The following is a 20,387-nucleotide window of genomic DNA, read 5'->3' as shown; positions in this document are numbered from 1 at the left end:
CCCGCGGCAGCAGCGCATGCTCAGAGCGCGGAGCCGGCTCCGGCCCGCCCGAAGCCCCGCCCACCCTGGCCGCAAGGGCTGCCGGGACAACCCCCATCTTCTTTAGGCGCGTTGGGCAAGCTGGCGGCGCTAGGGATAGGAGACGTCGCTGTCGCTGTTAGTGACCCTGTGGCGCGTCTCTGTGGGACCGGGAACTTAAAGGTGAGCAACTCCAGGTGGCTAAAAAGGTACAAAAGGGTCTGCTTTGCGTGGTGCGCGACGGCGCGTTCCCTTTCCTTGCTGCTTCACGCTGGTTGCGTGCGCTCCTCGCCTTCCTCGCGTTCGGGGCGAGCGCCTCGTGGGCCGCAGCCGGAGGCGGCGCGCTGGGCTGGGGAGTGAGGGGCGCGGACAGCCGCGAGGTGGGGAGCCGGCCTCTGCGTTCCTCACAGGAGCTAGGGTTCCCCCGCACGTGGTTGGGGCACAGGCGACCGAGGGGTTGCTTTGGGACGGGCTGTGGCGGGTTCTTTGGACCCAGGCTGCCCGCATCCCCACTGCGTCTTTAAGGTTTCGTACCTCCACCGCTTTCCAGTGTCGCCGAAAGCGGATGTTTCTGTCAGACTGTGTACGTTTCTGGAGAGGTCGACGTGGGTTAAACGCCGAAGTGTTCCTTGGATCGTGTGGGACAGATTGGAGGCCGGGGAATCGGGGCCGCAGGTGTTCCCCTGGCGTCGCTCTCTTGGGTTTTAATGGTCCTCATTCACTCACATCAAGGCTTCTGAGCGAAATTGGAAAGTGAGGGTAATATTTCACTTCTAGTTGTATGTACATTCTGAGAAAGTATCTCATGAAGTTCCAAAATTGGGTAGGCCAAAGAAGTCTTACAAAGACTAAATAGGTCTTTTATCTCACCCTTTGTTTTATAGGGGGCCCTAGATCACAGTAATAACTTAGGAATTATGATCGGCAGCCAAAGCGTAAGATTGGCCAAATTTTGTAGTGAGATGTTGCACCATAGGAGGGCTTCCAGTGTGCATCCAGGTTGTATTGCATAGCAATTACAAATTGTAAAGCCATGCCTCCAAGAAGTGTACCAGTCATAGTTCATCGCTAGAGTTAATTAATGGCAGATATCCTTGATGAATTCTTTTAAATATACTGTTGTACACGGTGTTTGGATGGTTTTAATGGAGCACTAGAAGCAAGTGATTTGAAGTCAGGGGACTGTTATCCCTAGCAAACCAACTTCACAGCTTTATTTTTTCCTACAATGCTATTGTCAGGGATGTGAAACAGGAAACTGGCTGTAAGGTTAACCATTGTATTAGTAAATTAGTAGGCATATGCCCAGTTTAATGTTGTATTAGTGTCCTCAGGTTCTCAAATGATCATTTTCCTATGTTCCTTATCATTAGCATTTATTTAATCTAACCCTGACTGTATGTAGTGTTTGAATTTTTTTTACCTTAAAGTTTTGATACATAATCTTGTTGATAACAAGTTTTTGGTAAGTCAGCTATGACTAATTTTAAACGAAATTCGGCCCACACCAAACAAGACTGAGATCCACAGTAATATACTGACAGATGATGATCTACTTAAACCTGGTAATGATTGGTAAGTGGTTGAATGGAGATTTTTCCCTCAAAGCTTTCTAGATCAGCTAAATGAAGATAACCACTCACTTTGTTATAGAAGATGGAACAGTGATTTACTGGAAGGGGTGTGGATTATCCATAGATTTTCATCACTACTTTCAAAGTTTTCTTTTGTTGAAATTTGAGAATTGAGTAGAGAAATTGAACCCATGAAATTAAAAATTACTGATTTTTAGGAAAACAGTGGGATATTGATAATTTTAGAACATTCTTTTAATGGTCTTGAGTTTTACGTAAAAAGTAAATAACTTTTTTATGCCAATTTGGGAAATTTTACAGATAGCCAGAATGGCAGAAAATGGTGATAATGAAAAAATGGCTGCTCTGGAGGCCAAAATCTGTCATCAAATAGAGGTATGATTCCTGTGGTATTACACTGCAAAACCAGGCTCTTTGAGAGGAAATTTAGGGCCTCAAAAAAAATACAGATAGACCATTTAATTTCAGTATATTGACCTATTGAACTTTTGGTTTGTCTTTGATTCTTGGAGTTAGATAAACATACAGTAGTATACAGTTTTATATTGGTGGAGCCTGTTTCTGAAACTCAAGAACAAAGACATTTCAAAAGGTAACACTATAGTGTTAGTTAACTTTTTTCTCCTAGTCTGTAAAGCGAGGATAATAGTGTATCCTCCTCATAAGGTGGTTGTGAGGATTACATTAGTTCACAAAATGTAAAACATTTGGAATAGTGCCTAGCACATAGTAAAATAATTTTTAAAATCCTTTGTAAAATGCCTTCCCTGTTAAATAGCACTTTATTCTTGCAGGTCCTAGTAGTTTTTCCTGCCCAATTAGGTGTTCTCAGCCATTGTAACTTTTTAAAGGTGTTTTTTTGTTTGTTTGTTTTTTGGGTTTTTCTTTTTTTGGTGGTGTTTTTTCTTTTTTTTTTTTTTGATGTGACCATTTTTAAAGTCTTTATTGAATTTGTTACAATATTCTGTTTTATGTTTTGGTTTTTTGTCCGTGAGGCATGTGGGATCTTAGCTGGAACCTGCAGCCCCTACATTGAAAGACGAAGTCTTAACCACTGGACTACCAGGGAAGTCTCAGCTATTGTAACTTTTAAGAGTATCTGTTTTCTCTTAACATTTTTTTTGAATTTAGGTATTGTATTTAAGTTGGTGCTTTACAGTATCAGTAATGGCTACATGGGAAATTATCTCTTAATTTATGTTTTATATTCTTAATGAGGAATTTAAGATCATATTGTTTGGTGTTTTTTTGCAACTCTCAGAACTTTTTCAAAGTTGCACTTCTCTGTTATTTTAAATTTCCTGTGTTACAGCTTTTTTTTATTAATTTCTTTATAATTGTGAAGAAAACTGTATATAGAAAAAGTTAATAATGTCCCACAACCTGCCACCTCTCAAATCTCACCCTCTTGAGGTAATCAAGGTTAAAAGCCTGATAAATACCTTTTCACAAATTGGTCAGTGCTCACAGTAACATAATTTTTTCCCTTTTCCCCCCACCAAACATAGGATGCATTATGGGGGAGTAGTTTTGTATCATCAGTAATTTACACCATCCCCTATTTGATATGTAGGACATATCCAATTTTTTAGCTGTAGTAATTCTACGATGAATATCTTTATATATAAATGTTACTAAACATGTTTATTGATTTCTCTAAGATAAAATTCCTAGAGGGAGATGTACTGCCTCAAGGGTTATACATGTTTTTTTAGAACTTTTGATGGTTTTTTTTTTGTGGTATGCGGGCCTCTCACTGTTGTGGCCTCTCCCGTTGTGGAGCACAGGCTCCGGATGCGCAGCTCAGCGGCCATGGCTCACGGGCCCAGCCGCTCCGCGGCATGTGGGATCCTCCCAGACCGGGGCACGAACCCATGTCCCCTGCATCGGCAGGCGGACTCTCAACCACTGGAAGGAAGCCCCCAGAACTTTTGATTTTTGATACTTACTGCCAGTTAACATCTCTACCTGCATGACCATTTCTGTGTTCAGGCCAATACTGGGTATTCTTGTCTTTAGAGTTTTGGCTAAATGCTTTTCATTGCTTTAAATTGCATTTATTTGGTTAATAGTGAGCTTGAACTTTTTAATGTTTATAGTATATTTTTATTTTTAGTAATTAAAAAAAAATGTCCTTTACTGGGACTTCCCTGGCAAACAAGTGGTTAAGACTCCATGCTTCCAATGTAGGGGGCACGGGTTCCATCCCTGGTTGGGGAACTAAGATCCTGCATGCAGTGTGGTGTGGCCAAAACAAAAGTGTCCTTTACTCATTTTTCTATTAGGGTTTTCAGAGGTTTTTTTTCTTCTTTGTTGATTTATAAGAAGTATTAATAAGCTTTTGTGTTTGTCTTTTACTTTTTATGCTACTTTTGGCATTCCAAGTAGTCACACCTGAGTCTTTTCATGTATACTTTTTTCTTTGTCTTTATACTAAGGAAGAGTGCCTCTGTGCTTAAATTAGGTAAATACTCACCCAATTTTTTTTTAACCTCTTTATTGGAGTATAATTGCTTTACAATGGTGTGTTAGTTTCTGCTGTATAACAAAGTGAATCAGCTATACATATATCCCCATATCCCCTCCCTCTTGCGTCTCCCTCCCACCCTCCCTATCCCACCCCTCTAGGTGGTCACAAAGCACCGAGCTGATCTCCCTGTGCTATGCAGCTGCTTCCCACTAGCTAGCTATTTTACGTTTGGTAGTGTATATATGTCCATGCCACTCTCACTTCATCCCAGCTTACCTAATTTTTTAACTTTTAAATTTTTCTATTTTTTTAAAAATTAGAGTGATTAATCAGATTATTCTAGTTTCTTAAATTTTAACAATCTGTTCTTTCCACACTGACTTGAAATAAGAGGCTTTTCATATACCAAATCCTTAAATATGTTTTTGTTTTAAGGCTTTCTAATCTGTTGTCACATCTGCTAAATATATTGTTTCAATAATTATTTTTAGTTTTATCTTTCTGTTAATATGTATTATAAATATTACAGTGTATTTAAGAGAAAATGTTTATTGCCAGGTTTTGTTTTTTTTTTTAATATTTATTTATTTTGGCTGTGCCGGGTCTTAGTTGTGGCATGGGGACTTCTTAGTTGTGGCATACCTGTGGGATCTAGTTCCCTGACCAGGGATTGAACCTGGGCCCCCTGCATGGGGAGCATGGAGTCTTACCCACTGACCACCAGGGAAGTCCCACCAGTTAAGTTTTTACATGTATTTTTAAGACTAGGACTTGGTGATGTAGTGGTAATTTTTTATACTCAGTATTATACAGTGCTCTGCAATATACTGTAATTATCTTGCAGTATTATTTTGGTGACTTCAATTTGCCACGCGACAAATTTTTAAAGGAACAGATCAAACTGGATGAAGGCTGGGTACCTTTGGAGATAATGATAAAATTTAATAGGTAAAGACCTTTTTTAAATTATAAGATTTTCTGCTAACAGCAAGTGCTACTACTAAGTTTTACAATGCTTTTATATATATACTTTTGCAGGTTAAACCGTCTAACAACAGACTTTAATGTAATAGTAGAAGCATTGAGCAAATCAAAGGCGGAACTTATGGAAATAAGTGAAGATAAAACTAAAATTAGAAGATCTCCAAGCAAACCCCTCCCTGAAGTGACTGATGAGTATAAAAATGATGTAAAAAACAGATCTGTTTATATTGTAAGTGGGCCTTTAATGCATTTAATTATATCTTAAATTTATTTAGAAAGCACATAAGGTGGATAAGAATAAGGGCTCAGGAATCATAGCTTCACCACTTACTGTATATCCTTGGGCAATATTCTTAGCCTCTGTAAGCTTTATCTTCATAAATGGGGATAATATTTTTTACCTTATAGAACTGTTGTGAGAATTAAATGAAAAAACCCATATAACATTGGACAAAATCTTTGACATACATATTGTAAGTACCCAGTGCACATCAACAGTTCTTACTTATCAACAGCTAAACTTGTTAGCTGTTTTCTTTAGCACATTAATTTTTAAGTAGATTTTTTTATTCTGCAAAAATTCAGACATACAGAAGTAGATTGAATATATAATGTACCATTATCCAACTTCAACAGTTACTAACGTGATTAATCTTGTTTTATCTTTGGCCTATCTGGATTATTTTGAAGTGAATCCCAGATAAACGAGTCATTTCTATTGCACTGGTCAACAATGGCTCTTAACCAGAGCTATTAAACATTTAAGAGACAGAGAAAGAGAGATATATATATCCTCGCTTCATTTCAAGACAAAATAAATCAGAATTTCTGACAATCGTTTACTTGAGTTGTCATTTGTACATTTCTTCCTACTCTTCACAGAAAGGCTTCCCAATTGATGCAACCCTTGATGACATAAAAGAATGGTTGGAAGAGAAAGGTCAGGTACTAAATATTCAGATGAGAAGAACATTGCACAAAGCATTTAAGGTATGGTTGTATGATGTAACAGACATTTTCTAGTAGAAAAATACTTGGGATGTAACTAAAAAACCCCCAACTTTTCTTCCACTTCTCATAGGGATCAATATTTGCTGTATTTGATACCATTGAATCTGCTAAGAAGTTTGTTGAGACCACTGGCCAGAAGTACAAAGACACAGACCTGCTAATACTTTTCAAGTAAGTCAACTTGCTGATTTTTTTTTTTTTGGCCACTTAGTTGTCTGGAATTGACACACTGGGGTAAGGAGTATAGCATAACATTCCCTACAGTAAGACCAGTATTTTTAGTATCCTTAGGCATCCTTTGAGAAATGCTTGAAGTTTGCTCACTGGAACTACTAGTCCTTTGAGACTGTAAGGAAGTGTTAGGACCTTTTCAAGCACGTAATAAGGGAGGTTAAGTTTTAGTACTTATTTTGCATGTGAAACTTATAGTTAGGCTTGATGATAAAATCTGAGCTTTTGGTGTGGTTAGAGAATAAATCACTGTACAATTTTTTTATCTATTCTCGTAATCTATATATGCCTGTATTTTTATACAGTACAAAGGATTATTTAATAGAGATTTGAATCACATTCTTGGTGTGTGTGTGTGCGCGCACCTGTGTGTCTAAAAATTAGGACAAACCAGGACATTTTCATGATATGGTTGTAGGGCCATAATCCCCTACTTTTGCATTGCACAGTCTTCTAAATGCTGTATACTAAATCTGATGGACTTAGAGATGCACAGTGATAAATCATGCTGTCAGTGTTAAACTCTCAGAAAGATTTTTTTAACTTGTGATTTTCATAATTGCTCTTATTCTTGGGTCTCAGGGATTTCAGAATTTTTGCTTTTGTGAAATTAACACTAAAAAACTATGAAGCAAAGTAGTTGCATAACTTTTGGTATACTTTCTCTTTTCTATACATGAAAAATGAAAATCAGCATGAGATTCTTAGCGAATATAGGGTTTCTTTTTTGTGGTGATGAAAATGTTCTGAAATTCATTAGTAGTGATGATGTACAATTCTTAATATACTAAAAGTCATTGAATTATATGCTTTAAAAGAATGAATTTTATGGCATGTGAATTCTTTCTTAGTAAAGCTGTTATTTTAAAAAATAAGAGTGACTTCCTTAATGTATTTTGAACTTATAGGTAATTTTGTTGAGAATGTAACATTCATTCTTGTGCGATGTCTTAAATCATTCAATGTAATTTGCAGTCCTCTTTGTTCTCATGAACTTATTAGCCTTTATATTTTGTGTCCTTCAGGGAAGATTACTTTGCAAAAAAAAATGAAGAAAGAAAGCAAAATAAAATCGAAGCTAAATTACGAGCTAAACAGTAAGTATGTTGAGCTAATCATAACATTTTAGTTCCTTAAAGCTTTGACAGGTAAAATTATTGGTTCTGGGAAGTGAGGCTGATGATGAGCTCTGAAATGAGTACAGTAGGCCTTTCTTTTGCTAATAAGACATTGAGGTCTTAAGCTGCCTTGATAATCTTGGGGCCACATTGCGTTGCACTCTAGCATCAGACAGTCAGAAAGCCTAAGGACTGGCTTTGGTTATTAAGTAGTTTAGTCATCATGCTTAAGGTTAACTTTATCAGGGTTTAATTTTCTCATACATGAAGTAAATGGAAACGTTCTAATGATATTTTTACTTGTAGAGAGCAAGAAGAAAAACAAAAGTTAGCAGAAAATGCTGAAATGGTACGTATATATTACTAAGAAATCTGTAATTCAAATTTAGGAGAATAAAAAACCTGGGGACTTTTTAAAGAACATATGTAAGCAAGTCTACAGTTGTCATAGCACTGAAGCATTAGCCAAATATTGCCTAAAATTGTTACTTATTCAGCGCAGTAAGATTTATATAATAACTATCATTTGCTGGAGAAGTTAAAATCAGAAGCCATTGTAGAACAAAGGATGATAAAGGAAAATGCACCAACTACTTAAACTATTTAAACTTATACTACTTCAAAACAGCATTTTAGTTTCTAGCTTATTCCTTGTATGTGTGTGTGTGTGTGTATATATATATATATATATATGTATGTATGTATGTATGTATAGAGAGAGGGAGAGGGAGGTATATGCCATTTCTGGTTTGTGGTTGCTTTTAAGAAACTTACCACCTTATATATTTTTATAGAAATCTCTAGAAGAAAAGATTGGCTGCTTGCTGAAATTCTCGGGGGACTTAGATGATCAGACGTGTAGAGAAGATTTGCATATCCTTTTCTCAAATCATGGTGAAATAAAATGGATAGACTTCGTCAGAGGAGCCAAAGAGGTTTGGAAATATTCATATGCTTTTAACCACTCAGTTTAAAAATTCATAGAAACTTATCTTTTAGAAGATGACATTAGTAGAAGAAAGCAATTTTTTGTTAGTATGTTTATGAAAATAGTTTCTACTTGGTCATTTACTTTGTTTTATTATTGCTGTAACTGGATGTGATGTCTGATACTTTCTGAATTGTGCTATAAATAACTGTTGGAATTAGTGACTTCAAGTTTTTTAATAACTTCCTGATGTTCAGTAAAATTCCCTGGCCTTTGTTTTCTGTCTTTGGTGTAGGGAATAATTCTGTTTAAAGAAAAAGCTAAGGAAGCACTGGATAAAGCAAAAGATGCAAATAATGGTAACCTACAATTAAGGAACAAAGAGGTCACCTGGGAAGTACTAGAAGGAGATGTGGAAAAAGAAGCATTGAAAAAAATAATAGAAGATCAACAAGAATCCCTAAACAAGTGGAAGTCAAAAGGTCATTAATTCTGATTTTCTTTGACTATTTAACTCATTTGCTTGGGTAAAAATTTTAATTGGTGGTAAAAGACATTGACGAGAGGTTTAAAACATTACAGATTTCTCAATTTTGTCTCTACAGGTCGCAGATTTAAAGGAAAAGGAAAGGGAAATAAAGCTGCCCAGATTGGGTCTGCTAAAGGAAAAGTACAGTTTCAGGGCAAGAAAACTAAATTTGACAGTGATGATGAACATGATGAAAATGATGCATCTAGTAAGTTTTTTAAAGTCCTTTGGTACTTTGATGAGAAATTATTTGTGGGAGAGAACAGCAATGTGGTTTTACAACTTCTGTGTAAGTGATGTTCTCAGATTGTGATTGACCTTGGTTATGCTATTTTACATGTGGAAAACAAAGATGTTGGGAAGCTAAGTTTAGAGAGCCAGGTCCGTACTAAAGGAAAAGCGTTTTCTCATTGGTGTAGGAAAGTTGTTGCTAATCTGTTTAAACAATTATTTTTTATAGTTATGCTTAGTATTAAAATAGAGCAATGCTTACAGTGAACTTAATGAAAATTAATTGTCATTGTATAGGGCCAGAGAAAAGAGCAAGAGAAGAAACAGACAAAGAAGAAGAACCTGCATCAAAACAACAGAAAACAGAAAATGGTGCCGGAGACCAGTAATTTAGTAAACATTTTTTATTCATTTTAATTAGATTTTAAGCTGCTTTTGTCTCTGGAGGCTTTTAAAAAGAAAACCGAATTAGGTCCACTTCAATGTCCACCTGTAAGAAAGGAAAATTTTTTTGTTGTTTAACTTGTCTTTTTTTGTGGTTGTTATTGTTATCAAAATGAGTATTTTTTTATGTATAATTCTGTTTGTGTTCTTTCAGATTATTCAAATATCAAAAGAAACATCCTTCCACTAAATTGCCTTTGTAATATGAGAATGTATTAGTACAAAGTAATAAAATGTATACTGCATAAAAATAAAATTAGTTTATTTTTTATTTTTGTGCCCAAAGTATTTGAGAATTTATCTTAAACCAGCATATTGGCTGTTGTGGTTATAGGCCCATCCCAGAGTTAAGTATTTATCTTCTAGGCTGGCTTTCTGTATTCACTCAAACAACTTGATAACATTAGAAGTAATTACTTACTGTGAAGTTTTTCAGTACTGAATGTAGATAAACTAGAATCAAGAGACTTACTGATTTTCTTTTATGAAACTTGTATGATGCCGGCAGGTCATATCGTAGCTCTACAAAACAAAAGCCACCTAAGGGTAAAAATTATACTTCCAAACATTTACGGCCCTTGACTTAAAAAAAAAAAAAAAGAAAAAAATTAAGGAAGTACTAAATGCTGATAAGCCAAACATTTCAGAGCTGTCACTTAATTTATCCAGGACTGATTGATTTGATATATCCCCACAATAAGCCATGGCAAACAGCCTGGCATTTGTTTTGATCATTTTTTTATATCAAAATTTGAGATTATGGGGAAGAGTATAGAAGGTTAACAAGTGGTCAAAGTGTATCCCATGAAAATATGATCATATCTTCCTATTTTTAATTTCCTAAATAATCTATAGCTACCAATTGCACAACAACCATGCTTATTTTAAAAATTTCCGGTTTGGATTTTAGTAATGGTAGTAAGTAGCTAATTATTTTCTACTGAGCTCTCAAATGAAAAACCACTTTTCATATTCTTTTCTTCTAAAGGATAATGTAGGTTCTCAAAACTTAGCACTGATCAACTTTAGAGGGATGGCAGTAAGTCTACCTACCTATGCTTCATATTTTGCAACAAATTCTAACTCTCTAAATCACAGCTTTCAACTTTTAATGTGCAATCAAATCACCTTCAAATCAAATCAAATCCTGTTCAAATGCAGATTATAATTCAGTAGGTCTGGGTGCATCCTGAAATTCTTCAAGTCTGACAAGCTCCCAAGGGATGTCGATGCTGATGGTCCACATTTGAGGACCACACTTGGAGTAGCAAGGCTCTGGCCTGGTGTGCTACTACTGGAACTGTTCTAAGGTCTGCATGTTGCATGTTATAATACCTTAAACTAGGTAAGGAGTGACAATACTGAATATACTAGGAAGACAGACTTTTACACATTACATTACTAATTATTATGAAGGCAATAGATCTAGTTATGTGGTTAACACTATTAGTACTAATCCAGTCAGTTTATTATTGTGTAAAATAATTTCCCCCTTATTGTACTCTTATTTCAGGCTTTTCAGAATTACTTGGATTATAGTTAGTTAGCTTCTAGTTACATGCTTTTCCCATTTTGATGTTTGTGAATATTATCCAGTTTACTAATAAAAATGTATCAAACATGATTTACATCATGTGGCTGATGATATTCTATCCCCCACTAAAAAAATTAAAAGCTTCATGTTATTTGACTCCAGGGACAATTAGAAAGTTGAAATAGAAGGGTAATCCAGGCATAATCTGGTGGTATTTTCCAGGAATGAATTTCAAACTAAGGCCTGACAAACTCTAAGCCCAAGCTCTTAAGTCACTGTGATGATTATAAGGTTCTGTCTGAGCCTGGAAAGAACAAATACTTGGGTGCCATTAAAAATTTTCAGTAAAATGCATAAATTGGGACAGTCTTGGGCAAACATTGATACCTGCCTTTACTCCGTTTCCAACCCACTACCAACCACACACATTTTGCCACACTAAAATACATGTTCTACAATATCTTTTCTCAGCACATGTAAAAATTCTGGTTAGGCTAATGCCTGTTGGCCTTCTTAGATAATTAGAGTTGAGATTTGTTTATGAGAAACATAATTGTCTTACCTGCAATAATATCTATCTTGATTTTCCATTCTGCAGCTTTCTTTTGAATATGCTGAACGTAAAATAACATGTTAATGTGAGCTGATCTTTAAAGTTTTTTAAAAATTGCTTTTTACTAATACTTGATATTCAAGCTTTTAAAATTTCATTAGAATTTAATTTAATTTAAATTAGAATTTTCATTAAAATTTTTTCAACTGGATGAATATTTTGAAAATACAAAACCAAGCCATTTAATGATCTGAGCCAAATTACATAATTAAATTCAAGTAATAAAGCTATAATTTCAGAAGTGCATCAAAGTAAATAATGTACTCATGGTTTCTGCAGCGTTATTTCATCAATATATACAGGTATCCTAGAAACCATTCAGCAGAGATCTATGTCCATGAGCAATTCAGTGGCAGTATGGTACAGAGGTTAAGGACATGGTTTCTGGAACCAGACAGCCTGCATTTGAACTGAAGCTCTATTAGCTATGTAACCCTGAGCAAATTACGCATTTTTTGTGTGCCTCAGAGGTTCCCTCATCTGTTAAATGAGGATGATAATGATATCTCATCAGATTGTTGCAGAATGTGAAAAGTGCTTGGAACTGTGGTGGCATACAGAGCAAGTACTAAATGTTAGCTATTTATAGGTCTAAGAATTTTGAACCAGTTCATAAAATTTTTGATTACTAATTTGTTATAAAAATTGCTTTATGAATTAAAATATATACACAACACTCCAACATTAATAAAAATGGGAAAAAAAGTTGCCCATAATCCCCTAAGTAAATTTTATGCATGATTTTCTAGAACTACTGTAGTAGAGATAGCAATATTTGGTATAAGCATTTTGTTCATGTTGGTAGTGTTCACAGTACTCAAACTGATGGATAAAATACTCAATTATCCCTATGTTTGAGGTTCAAATATTTCCATCATAAACAATACTGACAATATGTTTGTGCTTGTAGTCTGTTCTTGAATTTAATAAATAATCCCAGTTCTGGGCATATTTTCCCCCCTACTTTGAGATCTAAAATTTCTGTATAAGGATATAGACTTTAATACAAATAATATTGTAATTTAATGGAATACTAGGATCTTGGTAAATTTTTGAGAAATAAAGTATGATGACATTTCTTTGCTATCTGAGCCCTAAGATTAGTGAAAGAGGTTTTAAATGTTAGATTATACAATGGAATGTGGTTGGTTCTGGCAGAGATGTCAAAGAATAAATGGGGTAAGCTTGGGATAAACACTGAAAGAACAGTGCCTGGCCTACCTACTTTGCTTTAACTATAAGCCAAGAACTAAATTCTCACAATGCCTAATGAAAGAAGATATGGCAACAGCCGTAAGAGTCATCCAGATTATTAACATATCTGCCAAGATACGCTTATATTTTACCTAAGTATTTCTATCAAAAAATTCTATCAAATGCACCTCTATTATGAATAGAGGGCCAAGCACTTTTAAAAGACAACGGTCTACAGTTAAGGGGTCTGAGGTTAGCTTCAATAACAATGTTACTAGTTATATAGAATACTTAAAACAAGCAAAATTATCACAAAGCTTAGAGCAGATATATCTACAGCATAAACTAAGGACTGTCTTAGTATTAGAAGTTCATTCATTATCATACCTCCTTCACAGTATGCACAATACACACCAGATTAATTTCTCAAATTATTTAGTTGCTGTGCTAATGGAAATACTTCTACACTGCCAAAATAAAAATGGACTTAAGTAAATATTTGCTTAAAATTCTATTAAGCGGATCCAAGACAGTGCTGATACTGCTGCCTCCTGGTGGTGGAACATGGCAATACCAAACAGTGAAGATGGGAGTTCCTTGACTACAGGAATTCATTCAATTAATTAGACTTTGCTGCTTAACTGCACTTTTTATTGGCATATTTTACTTGGTTTGCATGAACTGTATATCAGTAATATAAAATTTATGTTATGCCAAACTGCAGAAGAGTTCATAGCAGGCCTGACTGCTTATCCTTAGAAAGGTCTACATGTTAAGTTTGGCCTTTGGCTAGAGTATGGGAACTTAGATTTTGGGAGAGTTTCCACTCCCCATCCCTTAATAATAGTGGCTCACTGTGCTTAAAATGTTTATGGTGAGTACCTGTTTTGTTACTGGGAGTCTGGAATTTGGGTATGTGCCAGGCAGGGGGTGCCTATGTGATGAGTACCCAATAAACACCCTTGGCACCAAGATTCCAATGACCTTCCCTGGGTGACAACATTTCACATGCCTTGTCACAAAACTTCTTTTCTGGAAGAATTAAGTGCATCCTGTATGACTTCACTGGGAGAGAACTCTAGAAGCTTGCACCTGGTTTCTCCTGGACTGTGACCAATGCACCTTTCCCTTTGCTAATTTTGCTCTGTATCCTTTAGCTATAATAAATCCCAGTCAAGAGTATGATGATATGCTCAGTCCTATGAGACTTCCTTGTGAATCATCAAACCTGAAGATGATCTTGGGGACTTCCTCAACACAGGCTTTTTAGATACCAATAATTCCTGGTGTTTGTTTTCACTTACTGAATGGGGATTTATTTACCAGTAAAGTCATGTTGTGTTCTGCTCCTTACCTGCAGGTACCACTACTAATTGTTTAACAGTATACAGGCATACCTCGGAGATATTACAGGTTTGGTTCCAGACCACCGCAATAAAGTGAGTATCACAAGAGTGAGTCACCTGAATTTTTTGTTTCCCAGTGCATATAAAGGTTCTGTTTACACTATACTATAGTCTATTAAGTGTGCAATACTTTATTGCTAAATAATGCCAAAACAATTATAATAATATCAAAGATTACGGACCACCATAACAAATATAATAAAAAAGTTGGGAATACTGCAAGAATTACCAAAACATGACACAGAGACACAAAGTGAGCAAATGCTATTGGAAAGATGGTGCTGACAGACTTGCTTGATGCAGGGTTGCCACAAACCTTCAATTTGTAAAAAATGCATTATCTACACAATGCAATAAAGCAAATGGCAATAAAACAAGGTATGCCTGTATATATTTTTAGCTATGTAATTTTATATATTTTTAAAGGTTATTAGATTACCATATATTCATAATTTGTTTCCAACTGAATTCAAGTACACTGCATTTATACAAATAAAAGATTTTTCCTACAAAACTACTTTAAAATCTCTTAATACGTGTCTGATTTAAAATAACAGCTAACATGACAATTGCCAGACACTATTTAAGTGCTTTATAAATATTAACTCATTTAATTCTCACACCAACCCTGCAAAGTATAAGGTGCTCTTAGTTCCTCATGATGTAAGAGTATAGGTGAGTATAGGTGAGTACAGGGTAGGTGACGAAAATGAACTCAAGTACCTTGACCAAGAGAAGACAGCTGGGAAGTAGCAGAGTTCAGATTTGAATCTAGGTAGGCTGGCTCTATAGTCTGTGTTCTTGATCACTATGTTAAACTGACACTAAAAAAAGGTACCACCCCACCCCCAATTTTCTGGAATACATCCTACACAGCCTTATGTGTTATGTGCTGACAGTGAAGAACAATGGAAGAAGTGGGTTCTGAACTCAGATCAGTTTAGCCTCCCAGGCTCAGTGTTCTGAAAAACCAGGCCACCCTTGCCTCCCTTATGCACACCAGGCCACACCAGGACACTGGGATGCACCAACCAGGGCTTACGCAGGCAAACAAGGACATACTGGAACCACCGTTACACCTACTCCTCTATTCCTGAATTATATAATCACTCTCCTGTTAACAGCTCCTGCCTGAACAAACCTTTGACAAAATAAAGCTAATCACAAATGCTAGCTAGTTAAAGGGAAAATTTATTTTCTAAGTGCCAGATGTTTTAAAAGTTCAGGAGAATTAGATACCCTGGTATTTAGTATTCACAGTAAATCCTTAAAATACTGTCATGAATTTAAAAATAAATGACACAGAATATTATGATGATTTGAACTTACTTCTCTAGTTGAGGATTTGTGTAAAGAATATACTGCTGTTCTTGCCATTTCCAAAGCAGTCTTCAGAAAGGCCATATCTGTCCCTGTTAAGAGTAGAAAAAGCCCCTATTTACATTATATACCTGTTATCAAAATAGAAGATTAAAGGAATACTAGGTATTTAGAAACATTTTTTTCCAAACTCCAAAATAGCCATTTCAAATTCTGTAACAAGACAGAGTACAAATAACCAAGATATCTAAATATCTTTTAAGGTTGATGGAATAAAACCAGAATTATACTGTCCCATTTAAATAAGGCTAAAGTAAAAACTTTAATATTATATTCCAAATTAACAACTTTCAAAGAGGGCAGAAGCGAACAAGTAAAGTAGTAATCAGAATGGTGGGGGCAGGTGGAGGGAGAATTTTTTAAACTATGCGTGTCTTTTCCTCTTCTTACTGACTTCTTACCCTCCTTGCCCCCAAAATACATAAAATAAATAGCCACAGTGAATCACTGTTACTGATGGACACATGTTGAAACCTTCAAATGTTGAGACATTAAAAAGAGGTTGTAAAAATATAAAAGCCTTTATAGGATTCATACTCATTCATAAGGGTTAGGTAAATCATTCTAGAAAGCAGATGAAGAATAAGTAATAAGTGGATAAATTTGTTCATTTAGCACAAACTTATGAAAACAAAGATTGAAAAATTCAATTCCCTAGCCATGCATTAAACAAACTGAAATTCAAACTGTAGTAACTATACAGGTAAGAGATTGGTTTATTTAATGAACAGTGATAAAATCACTTAACCCAAACAATCAATGAGAAAATGGTTTTTAAAACTTGCTTTTCTACAAAGACACCAGTACACATGATTCTTATTACTAACCTTTATTATTTTTGGTCCCAAAGGGAGGATTCATAATTACTGTATCAAATGACTTGGACATTCTGTTAGATAATGAGCACACGTCACACTGAACCATGTCAACATTTGTTAACTCAAACTCTTCTACATTCCTATTAAATATTTCCAATGCATCTTCATCTATGTCAAATCCAACACACAACCTATAAATACAAAACACAAAGTGACTACTACTTAAAGCTCCCCAGTCAAAACAACAACAAAACCAAAACCATGTACCTTTTTAACCCAACTGACCAAGTGACAGTGAGTGTTGTCTTTTAACAGCATGATTTCCCAAACTGTCAGGGGTTGGAAACTTGGGTTCATATAAAAAAGGGGCATATGACTTCTGCTGTTACTGTTTTTTGTTGTTTGTTTTTTTTTTTAGTTTGTTTTGATGTTCTGCCCATTCTAAATGTACTCAGTATTAGATTCTTGCTCCTCTCATCTCACACTATAGAGTCCCATAAATATAAGTCAGTTGATTTTATTTACTCTTCTTATTAAAACCATCCCATACCCAAATAGTATGTACTGGATCACATACCCTGCTCCCAGCATTGCAGTTCCGATGCTAAGCACTCCACAGCCACATCCTAGATCTGCAACCACTTTATTTTCAATGTCATCATATGTGTTATGAATTGTATAGAGCATACATGCTGAATGATCAAAAAAAAAAATATTAAGGAATAAGTAGGCAAGTTGATGAACAAAATCCAATTTGTGCAAATGACTCTTTGCAAAACAATTTCTTATCTTTCATTATTTAGACCTCCCCTAAATCGTGTTCCAGATTATTAAAAAAATAGTAAGGTATAATAACTTGGTACGTAGTAAGGATAATAACACATATCAGTGGTTCCACCAAACTAGTCTCTGCTGACAATGCCAAGAATGACAAAACTTTGAGGTAAAATGAGAAAAATAAGGTCAAAATGTTTTATTTTTTCTCAACCTGTTCAAAACATTGCCATACACACATACATATATCAGTTTTTCTTTGATGTTGAAATTTCACTTTTATGAAAGGATGGTAAGAGTAAATAGGTTTAAAAAATTTCTTTCCTTGGACTTCCCTGGTGGCGCAGTGGTTGAGAGTCTGCCTGCCGATGCCGGGGACGCGGGTTCATGCCCCGGTCCGGGAAGATCCCACATGCCGCGGAGCGGCTGGGCCCGTGAGCCATGTCCGAAGGACCTGCACGTCTGGAGCGCTCCGCAACGGGAGAGGCCACAGCAGTGAGAGGCCCGTGTACCGCAAAAAAAAAAAGAAAATCTTTCCTTGTCAAAATATAGACCTGGGAACCCTATGTCAGTTTCCAAAATTGTTGTGAAATTTTACTGATCTTTGAAATCTGTAAGTATGGGAACCACTAATACTGAACAAGCATTAACATTAAAACAGAACTTTTTTTGCAGCAAGTTTGTCATCATAACACAGGTACTGTAAGTTCAAGCTAGAATGGGAAAGGAAAAGACCTACATCCACAATATAGCCTTTAGACGCATATATTCACACATATATATTCATGATCTACAGACACATGTATCAACTAATGAGACCTGATAAGAGAACTACTGAGGAGCAGAACAGAAGCTGCTGAGATGAGAAAGGGATCTTTCAAATACATGAAGGTTGGGGCTATACTGAAGGTTAAGCATGAGTAACTTCACTGATAACCTCCCTGTGGATATCTGAACCCACCAAGGGCTGCTGGCCATCACTGATGCCCCAGGATCCAGACGTTTTATCAAAAACACAATTACAGGGATGTGTCAGGCTGACTGTGCTGTTCTGATTATTGCTGCAGGTGTTAGTGACTTTGAAGCTAGTATCTCAAAGAATTAGCACAACCATGTGTATATTACACACTGGCTTTGAAACAACTGATTGTTATTTGGGGGAAAAAAAAAAAAAAAGGATTCCACTAAGAAACCCTGCAGCCAGAAGACATTAAAGAAATCATTATCTAAACTGAGATAACCGGTCTTACCTCAGACACAATTTTGTGCAATTTTTGGTTGGAATTTTGGTTGGAATTATGACAATATGTAAGTGCAGGTATACTTTTTCCTTGACTTTCTTTGGCAGCTTAGAAACAGAACTATGTTGAAGTTAGGGGGACTCCTCCTTGCAGATGTTCCCAACAAAATTAATTTTCCTAAGACTCCCTCAATGACTTTGGTAATATGTTTATTAAATATAAATGGTTTTTCCTGTGTTCTTTTACTTCCAGTATCAATCTCTCACATCAAGCAACACTGCTGATTCTCTGATCATTTGTTAAAATTGAAATGCATCCTCATCTTTAACATAGCACCTATTATGGATCTGTTAAAACTCAGTCCTTCCACTACCAACTCTAGTAATTCATTTCCAGGGCAGAGTATAACGCGTAGGAATCCTCGTACTGGCAATTCGTTACACCGGGAAATGGATCCTTATTTAGCAAGTATTTACTGAGCTCCTGAGTGGTACCAGGAACTCTTCTAGGCTCTGGGAATTGTGTGAAAAAGACCAGCACATTTTTGTCCTCAAGGAGTTAATAGTGTAATAAGATTAACAAACACATTAAAAAGTGTCTGACAGTGTTGAGGGGTATGCAGAAAAACAAACAGTAAAACGATAGAGTGTCTCGTGCTTGGGATGTTTTCAGGTGCCATGTCAAGGAAGTCCTCTCTAACGCAACATAAAATCTTAGAGCAGAATTCCTCTAGACTTTCTCTGTATCCAAATAACTGTTCTATTTTCACAATGGAATGGGTAGACAGGACTAACCTGCGAGACAAGGGCATGGTCAGCTGCCGCCCTACCTGCAATGTGCGGCCTGGTTGGATACTGTTCTAGAAGGAGCTTGGGCTTTTCGAATCCATCCACTTGTTGCAGGCGACTCTCTAGTTCCTTAAGCCTTAATTTCTTCATGTTTTAAAAAGGGTGCGTTCGCAGGGTTTAACGGCGCTGGATCTGCAGAGAAACCTACTTCACCTGGATCTCCCCGCCAACTCCGATGCCCCGCCCCTTTTTCAGGGCCGCGGGCTGAGGGCCAGGCTGGGAACGCAGGGCGCGAAAGGTACACCCGGCTCAGGCGGTTCTCGCTCTCCTTCCCGCGCCAGCGGTGGGCAGAGTCCCCGACCAGCCTTCGGTCCGCCTCCAGGGTGCCCCGCGCTGATACTGGACTGGAGTCGCCGAGGGCTCCTCATGCCGCGTCTCCGCCCTTCCACAGGCTGCTCTCGCCTCGCCCGGGACCGGAAGCGCCGTCACGCACGCGCACACGCGTCCGCCATCTAGCGGCCCCACGCCGAGCTGCAGCCGCGGCCCCGCGCACGGGTTCCGATGGCAGCCGAGCGCTTCCTTCGCCTCCACAGCGGTGCGGTCGGCACCCGCAGGAAAGCCCGCCTTTCTCGCCCCGCAGGGGCCGGCCCCTGCCACCTGTCGCGTGGCCACTACCGCCTAGTGTTTCCTTGAGTACCGTCAGGTCCTTGAAGGAAGTGGGGAGAAAGAGGGTGAAGGTGAGGGTGAAAGTCACGGTCGATTTGTTTTAATGCCCACTGTGGTCCTTTCTGCCTCCTGTCTCCAAAGCTCCCTCTCAAAGAGTAGCAATCTCCACTCACCTTTGCTTTCTTTGCCAGTCGCATGCCCTACTTTGTTTCCCTCTTTTTAGGTCAACTGTGTCACTTACCTCAGCTCTTACAGCGTGGTGATGTCCGAGAAGCCCAAGCAAGAGAGAGTTTAGATTAAGGAATGGGAAGTGGTGTCAAATGCTGGAAAGAAGTTAGAAGCTTTCATAGAGTAGGAGCAGAAGCTGAGTTGTCGCGGTTGGAGAACTAAATGGAAGTTAACTAAATGGAAGTT

At 37.1% G+C, this 20,387-nt stretch overlaps 2 protein-coding genes across 9 annotated transcripts; one reads left to right on the top strand and one right to left on the bottom strand.

Annotated features, from left to right (window-relative positions):
- The first annotated feature begins 45 nt into the window (after positions 1-45).
- SSB (small RNA binding exonuclease protection factor La) lies at positions 46-9,815 on the top strand. 4 transcript variants are annotated; one of them, XM_067741601.1, is made up of 13 exons: positions 53-201; positions 569-771; positions 1,914-1,988; positions 4,928-5,031; positions 5,122-5,296; positions 5,950-6,057; positions 6,149-6,249; positions 7,335-7,406; positions 7,734-7,776; positions 8,222-8,362; positions 8,651-8,837; positions 8,961-9,092; positions 9,413-9,815. In XM_067741601.1, the coding sequence occupies exons 3-13, from the start codon at positions 1,923-1,925 to the stop codon at positions 9,502-9,504; spliced, it is 1,221 nt and encodes a 406-aa protein (XP_067597702.1). In that variant the 5' UTR covers positions 53-201; positions 569-771; positions 1,914-1,922; the 3' UTR covers positions 9,505-9,815. The 4 variants fall into 4 exon arrangements, with proteins under 4 accessions (XP_067597700.1, XP_067597702.1, XP_067597701.1 ...); XM_067741600.1 differs by having other exon boundaries at positions 569-777; XM_067741599.1 differs by lacking the exon at positions 569-771 and having other exon boundaries at positions 46-201.
- METTL5 (methyltransferase 5, N6-adenosine) lies at positions 9,505-19,783 on the bottom strand. 5 transcript variants are annotated; one of them, XM_067741607.1, is made up of 7 exons: positions 19,349-19,783; positions 17,082-17,196; positions 16,514-16,695; positions 15,636-15,718; positions 11,656-11,707; positions 10,032-10,099; positions 9,505-9,605 (listed from the first exon to the last, which is right to left on the bottom strand). In XM_067741607.1, exons 1-7 carry the CDS (start codon positions 19,455-19,457, stop codon positions 9,567-9,569), a joined length of 648 nt encoding a protein of 215 aa, XP_067597708.1. In that variant the 5' UTR covers positions 19,458-19,783; the 3' UTR covers positions 9,505-9,566. The 5 variants fall into 5 exon arrangements, with proteins under 5 accessions (XP_067597708.1, XP_067597709.1, XP_067597711.1 ...); XM_067741608.1 differs by having other exon boundaries at positions 10,032-10,081; XM_067741610.1 differs by having other exon boundaries at positions 19,516-19,783.
- Positions 19,784-20,387: the final 604 nt, after the last annotated feature.

This window comes from Pseudorca crassidens, chromosome 6, assembly GCF_039906515.1.
Source record: "Pseudorca crassidens isolate mPseCra1 chromosome 6, mPseCra1.hap1, whole genome shotgun sequence".
NCBI classification, from domain to species: domain Eukaryota; kingdom Metazoa; phylum Chordata; class Mammalia; order Artiodactyla; family Delphinidae; genus Pseudorca; species Pseudorca crassidens.
Note: the sequence above shows the minus strand (reverse complement) of the source record. Positions and strands in the feature narration are given on the sequence as shown.

Excerpts from the sequence above, each read along its gene's own strand:
- SSB (XM_067741599.1), top strand. The coding sequence starts at position 1,923 with ATGGCAGAAAATGGTGATAATGAAAAAATGGCTGCTCTGGAGGCCAAA. Across the intron at positions 8,363-8,650 it reads TCGTCAGAGGAGCCAAAGAG|GGAATAATTCTGTTTAAAGA; the intron begins GTTTGGAAATAT and ends TCTTTGGTGTAG. Across the intron at positions 9,093-9,412 it reads TGATGAAAATGATGCATCTA|GGCCAGAGAAAAGAGCAAGA; the intron begins GTAAGTTTTTTA and ends GTCATTGTATAG.
- METTL5 (XM_067741607.1), bottom strand. The coding sequence starts at position 19,457 with ATGAAGAAATTAAGGCTTAAGGAACTAGAGAGTCGCCTGCAACAAGTG. Across the intron at positions 17,197-19,348 it reads AACCAGGCCGCACATTGCAG|CATGTATGCTCTATACAATT; the intron begins GTAGGGCGGCAG and ends TTGATCATTCAG. Across the intron at positions 10,100-11,655 it reads CAAGATAGATATTATTGCAG|GTGGCTTTTGTTTTGTAGAG; the intron begins GTAAGACAATTA and ends TTTTACCCTTAG.